Source organism: Egretta garzetta, unplaced genomic scaffold (assembly GCF_000687185.1).
Source record: "Egretta garzetta isolate BGI_Z169 unplaced genomic scaffold, ASM68718v1 scaffold640, whole genome shotgun sequence".
Lineage (NCBI taxonomy): Eukaryota > Metazoa > Chordata > Aves > Pelecaniformes > Ardeidae > Egretta > Egretta garzetta.
In genome coordinates this window covers 345,377-351,448 of record NW_009258264.1, presented here as the reverse complement: position 1 = coordinate 351,448, position 6,072 = coordinate 345,377, and the positions used below count along the sequence as shown (strand labels likewise).

The following is a 6,072-nucleotide window of genomic DNA, read 5'->3' as shown; positions in this document are numbered from 1 at the left end:
GTGCTCCCCAGGGCTTGCAGGAGGGTGTACGCAGGGGTCAGGAGGAGTGAATTGGGTTGGCGAAGGAGGACAGAAGGAAAAGTTCCCCGGCAGGCAGGAAAACAGCCGGGGAAGTAAGCAGACGCCTTGCAGCCTCCTCAGTTTGAATGTCGCTTGGGGGCGGGGATGCTCAGGAAACAGGATAACAGACTCGAACCTCTCTTGCCTTCCCCCCCCACCCCCACACCCCTTGCCTTTTTTTCCACCCCCCTGTCTTTTGTTTTATTTTTAGGACTGTTCTCTGCAGGAGGCAGATCTGGAACTGCAGGACTAATGGAGACGCAATGAAAGGTACCGGTCGCTGCTGCTCTGTGCCGGGGGGGCGGCAGAGGGGACCGGTGGCTTTGGGGGCTGCCCGCCGCGGGACCTCGGCCCCAGGCCGCAGGGTCTCCTCGACCCTGGTGGAAGCTGGCGGGCAGGTGTTTGCCATCGGGGGCTGCGATGATAACGGCGTCCCCATGGACTGCTTCGAGGTCTACTCCCCTGAGGCTGACCAGTGGACCTCGCTGCCCCCCATGCCCACGGCCCGGGCAGGGGTGGCTGTGGCCGCCTTGGGCAAGCGGATCATGGTGATAGGAGGGGTCGGGGTGAATCAGATGCCGCTGAAGATAGTGGAGATGTACAACATAGATGAGGGCAAGTGGAAGAAGAGGAACTCGCTGAGAGAGGCAGCCATGGGCATCTCGGTGACGGCAAAAGGCAAGGAGGGTTCAATTCTTGCTGTGTCCTTCCAGGGCAGGGAGGGGATGCCTGCGGGGTGGTGGGATGGGGAGGGGTAGCATCGTCTGATGCATCAGGCACAAAAGCTTTCTGGGCGATGGCATGGGGTTACGTTGTTCTCCAAAACCTTTTCTGTGCTTCTAGAAGTTGAATCCCTTGTATTTGTCATGTTCCACCTGCTAAAGATGACTGTCCTGTAGGCAGCCGAAAGCAGATGAACCCAGGGTTTGCTCTGCATCATCAGCCCTGGAGCCACAAGGGCCATGGCTGTGCCGGTACCCGGGGGTATTTTGGACAGGGTCGAGCATCAGGGTCTGAAGTCAAACTTTTCCAGGTTCTTGTAGCAAATTCTGGTCCTTGTGTGCTGCAGACGCTGGAAAAATAGGAATGGGGCTGCTGGCTGAGCGTAGCCAGGCTGGGAGGACCTGGCTGAGCTGGGGAGCCAGAGGTGAAGGTCTCGGAGCCACAGAATAGCTTTGGTTCCAAGAGGCATCTCTGGTCCAAACGCAGAACCAGCCAGGAGAGAGTCAGCTTCACGGGCATGGGCTCAAATCATTGTAGAAGGACGGGAAGCGGCTGGCCTTACGGGGGGCTCCTGCGTAGCTCCCCTCCCCCCAAAAGCTTAACTGCTGCCTTAAGTGGGGCTTGTTAAATGCCCGTGAGGCTCTGCCTTATCAGCCCATCTCATTTTTTAGTTTCTAAGCAGAGATGTGGAGCATTGATTTCCTTTAGCGTGCTCTGCCATGCTTTGAAGAGCCTGGGGCTGGGAGCTGTGTTCCCAAGCAGCGTGCCTGAGGTCAGCCGGCTTCCCACCGTGCCTGGGATTATGAATCTAATCTCCAGGCAGCTTCTTTGAAAGCTGCTTGGTTTGTTTGCTTAAGTGGGTTTAAGAGCTACTGTCAAGGAATGTTTAAAAATAATGTTTACCATCTCGGAGATGATTTTTCTCTCTGAGTATAAGCTTGCCTGACTGATAGAGCAGGGTCAATTTGGTGCGAGAGGCCAGGAACAGAAATAGCTGCCCAAATCCTTGCAGCGTGCAGGCTGGTCTCTGCTTTTTCAGCTGCCTTCTAATGCTGCTTGCAAGGGCAAGGCTGCTGTCGCTGCTCTCTTGAATCTCGTCTGTGGAATGAAGTGCTTGTTGAAAGAGATAATGTGGGTGCTGCGCAGGAAGGATTTTGTTTTGGAGAGCCAGGTTTGCTGTTAGCCAGAGATGGATATAGCTGAGAGGGATCTGGTGAGGGACAAGTAGCCTCCGTGCCTTGTCTCAGCTCTGAGCCTTCTGGTCTGGGTTGTGGAGCTGCCATCCTGTGCCAGACCTCAGTGGGGCGAAGCAGGAGCTGAGCCCAGGAGCAGCAGCCCCCGGACGGGGGAGCGGGGCTGGGGGAAGAGCATCAGCGCTGCTGCGGGGCCCGGGAGCTCGGTGCATTCCCCTCTGCCCGGGGATGGGAGCTCGGGACGCGCACAGGGACTTGGGTAGGAGCGAACGCATCGCACGATGCCACGTGCATTTTTGCCGGGGGGTATTTCTGATGCTTTCCTACAATAATTTTGTGGGATTGTTTTGCTTCTTGGCCCTGTCCAGACTACAGAGTCTATGCAGCTGGTGGGATGGGATCTGACCTGCGGCCGCACAACTACCTGCAGCACTACGACATGCTCAAGGACATCTGGGTGTCACTGGCGGCCATGCCCACACCCAGGTACGCTGCCATGTCCTTCCTGCGAGGCAGCAAGATCTACGTGCTGGGTAAGAAGCAGCCCTGCCGCCGCCGCCTCCTCCTCCTCCTCCTTGGGCAGCAGCTCCTTTGATCTGAGCACTGAGAAACCTCCTCGGAAGCAGCTTTTGGGAACGCTCCTCTCCATCCCTGCCTGCTTTCTCATGCATTCAGAAATACCAATACTGCAGCTGTCAGTTTTGAGTGGCGCTGGTGTTGGGTTTGGATTCACAGCTCCGTAGCGAGCACCCGTGAGAGCCCCTGCACCCCTGAACACCCCGGGTCTTGCAGCAGCTCTGAGCCGGGCGAGTGGCCTCCCCTGTCCCAGGCCCACCCGTGGCTGCTGGCAGTCGAGGGTGCAGCTGGGCTTTGCCTGATCAATTTGCAGTCCTGGGTCTTCACCAAAAGCCCTTGGACCCAACTAGTGAGTAAAAATACTTCTATGCAATTTATAGATCAGCAAATTACCATGCAGCTTCATGACGGGTCTGCTCTTGGCAGAGGAAAGACCTGCTGTAGCTGGGAAATGCTGGACCAAGCCTTTTGCAGGGAATGATTTTCATTAGTTTTGCCTTACAGAAAGGGAAACTAAGGCAGAGAAATGCTGCTGTTAGTTTGTGGCCAAATGGCACATCGGGATCAAAAATCAGGAGGCCTGATTGCTCAAACCACCAGACGGCCCTGGCTCTCTTTAGGGGTTACCAGAAAAGGTTCTTTGATGTATTTTGTGGTTTGCTTGCTGCTGGCTAACAGTTTGTGGGCCCGGTAGCAAGCACAGGCTCTGCCTTCAAAGGCACGCTGAGCATCTGAGCTGAGAATAGCTGTATTCATCTGCATCTGATGGCTGGAAGAATAATATGCATCTCCGGCGCTGGTAGCTGCTCCGGCAGCTGCTCTGGCTCTGCTGCCCCATCAGGAGCTCGGCAGCGGGGCTGGGGCTTGCTAGATTGCACGGGCACCAAACTCATCTGAATTGCAAAGGCGCCCTGAGCCCTGCTCTGCTCTGAATTTGTCTTGATTAAACCAGTGCATACTAAATACCTTCCTGTGCCAGCGACCCACTGCTGCCGGCGTGGAGGGAAGCGGAGGGTGTGATGCATTGAAAAATGAAGTGTTTTCCTGTCATGAACCTGCAGTTGAAGGAGAGGGAGTGCAAGGGTGAGAAGTTACCTGGCTCAGCAGGCCCTCATCCAGGTGACTTGAGACCTGGGGACACCATATCAGCTGCCAGCTTGCTCTCAGCCTGTCCTAGGAGGCTCCTCTGGTTCCTGCTGCCGTTGGCTCGGTGCTGTCAGCCAAGCTGACCCTTTCCTTTCCATCTCCCCTGCCCCAGGTGGAAGGCAGTCCAAGTATGCTATCAACGCCTTCGAGGTCTTTGACACAGAGACCAGGTCATGGACCAAGTTCCCCAACATCCCCAACAAAAGGGCCTTCTCCAGCTTCGTGCCCACAGAAGACAAACTCTTCAGTCTCGGGGGCCTGCGGCAGGGACGACTCTACCGGCAGCCCAAGTTCATGAGGACCGTGGACGTGTTTGACATGGAACAAGGTGGGGGCTGTCCCAGCTCTGAACTTGCCAGAGGAGCAGGGTGGGTGGCACGCATACTTTTGGGGCTTTGCTGTCCTTGCAGAGCACAGAGCTCTCGTCTGCTGAGTCCTTGGATCGCTGGTGCCTTGAGCCCAGCCTAGAGGAAGACCCGCAGTTGAGGTTAACAAGTCAAGGCAGCAGGGGGGAAAACCACAGCCCCAAGGCAGCCGGGTTCAACAGCCCCCTCCTGACATAGTGGTGAGGAAGCTGACCCCCATGTCATGGGGCTTTATAACCCCACAGTGCAGCAGCAAAACTGCACTTCCACAAGCAAGTAGGAGATCAGGGAGGCAGATGGTTTCCCAGGAGTGGATGCTCCTGCAATGCCCGGTCTGTCCTGTCCCCTCCAGGTGGCTGGATGAAGATGGAGCGCTCCTTCTACCTGAAGAAAAGGCGAGCAGACTTTGTGGCTGGCTACCTGAAAGGCAGAGTCGTCGTGGCTGGGGGACTAGGTGGGGCACTGGGGATGGTGGTAACACTTTAAAAGCATATGTGAGTCGTGTGTTATCGTTACAGAGGGGAGAGATCCTGGCCCTGGATGGCCTCAGGGAGCTTGGAAAACAGACCCCGTAAGGGGATGGGGTCCAGAGTACAGGCTCTGTGCCAGAGCAGACAAGGGATGCTTGCCAGTGCTTCCCAGGTGACCCAGTGCCTTGCTTTCTGCTTCCAGGAAACCAGCCGACCGTCCTGGAGTCCGTGGAGGCCTTCCATCCCGAGAAGAACAAGTGGGAGAGCCTACCCCCCATGCCCACCCCGCGCTGTGCCTGCTCCAGCATCGTGGTCAGGAACTGCCTGCTGGCCGTTGGCGGGGTGAGCCAGGGCCTGAGCAGTGCCGTGGAGGCCCTGTGCCTCTCCGATTCCTAGCCAGCTCCTGCCCGGCAGAGGACCCTGCCCCTCGCTGCCTCCAGCAGTGGTGGTGGTGCTGGGCAGCTCCTGAGGCTGGGTGAGCATCACCCAAGCTGTCTGGGAGCCTGGCACCTAGGCTCTGCCTGCCGATAGCTAAACCCAGCCTTGCTCTGGAGCTGTGGCCGGCAGGAGCCTGCAGCCGGGGCTGCTGTCCCTCTCCCTCCTGGGTGCTGCCATTCCAGCCCCGTGGAGGGACGGAGCGCTTGGCCAGAGGTCCCCTCCAGCCAATTTCAGAGCTCTAGGGGGAAACCCAAATGAAGGAACTGCTCGTAGCACTGGTGTGTGCCGTGTCTCCTGCCAGCAGGAAGGACTCTGGGGATCAGGACACGGGCATCTCCCTGCTGCCATCCTGACCAAAGGTGATGGGTTCGGAGGTGTTAAGAGTATCCAGACAGGTCAGTGGTGTTTCAGGGAGAACCGATGTGATGTTGCCCTCTTCGAGCACCCTGGAATCTAATCTGCTTCCCTGCACAGATCCCCTTGGCTTGCAACAAGAGAAACTCCTAGCCTGTAGCCAGATCCAGGGGATCGTTCTTTCGCCTTCATAGCAAGGCTTTTCCTGCAAACCTGTAGCATCAGACTGTCACTTTGCCAGGAGCCGGAGCCAGGGGCTGCCAATGCTCCTGGGAGGGATGAATGCCCAAGTGACTGTTCTGGCTGGAGGGAAGACCTTAATTTTGGCACAGGACTAGCACAGATACTGCCTTTGCTGGGTTTCACGCAGAGATGGTCTCAACCTACAATATTCCAACACTGGTTTTAGCTCCTGTAATGAGTTAGGATCTTCTGTTCAGCCCTGGGAGAAAGGGGCAAAACGGAGCCCTGCCTCTGGTTCTGGAGTGCTGTCACCCCCAGGGCCGGGCAGTGGCTTTGGCCGTGGCTTTGTTGGCAGCAAAGCCAAGAAGAACCCCAGCCATCGGTGTCTCTTTGGTTTCCTTCTTCCCCGGGCAGTTTGCGTTGGGTTACACTTCCAGCTTTGTAGCGGTGGCACCATTAAAGGCTGCTCTTCAGGGCTGGGGCTGTATCATAGAATCCTAGAATGTTTTGGGTTGGAAGGGACCCCTAGAGGTCACCTAGTCCAACCCCCCCGCAGGAGCAGGG

At 56.9% G+C, this 6,072-nt stretch overlaps 1 protein-coding gene across 1 annotated transcript; it reads left to right on the top strand.

Moving 5' to 3' along the window:
• The first annotated feature begins 323 nt into the window (after positions 1-323).
• Positions 324-4,929, top strand: KLHDC8A (kelch domain containing 8A). The gene is made up of 5 exons (XM_009647981.1): positions 324-738; positions 2,345-2,509; positions 3,811-4,026; positions 4,416-4,517; positions 4,736-4,929. The coding sequence occupies exons 1-5, from the start codon at positions 324-326 to the stop codon at positions 4,927-4,929; spliced, it is 1,092 nt and encodes a 363-aa protein (XP_009646276.1).
• The last annotated feature ends 1,143 nt before the right edge of the window (positions 4,930-6,072 follow it).

What these genes read in the sequence shown, in the direction of transcription:
- KLHDC8A (XM_009647981.1), top strand. Translation starts at nt 324, where the DNA reads ATGAAAGGTACCGGTCGCTGCTGCTCTGTGCCGGGGGGGCGGCAGAGG. An exon ending in CAGCAAGATCTACGTGCTGG is followed by an intron (nt 2,510 to 3,810) that starts GTAAGAAGCAGC and finishes CCCCTGCCCCAG; the next exon opens with GTGGAAGGCAGTCCAAGTAT. An exon ending in CGTCGTGGCTGGGGGACTAG is followed by an intron (nt 4,518 to 4,735) that starts GTGGGGCACTGG and finishes TTCTGCTTCCAG; the next exon opens with GAAACCAGCCGACCGTCCTG.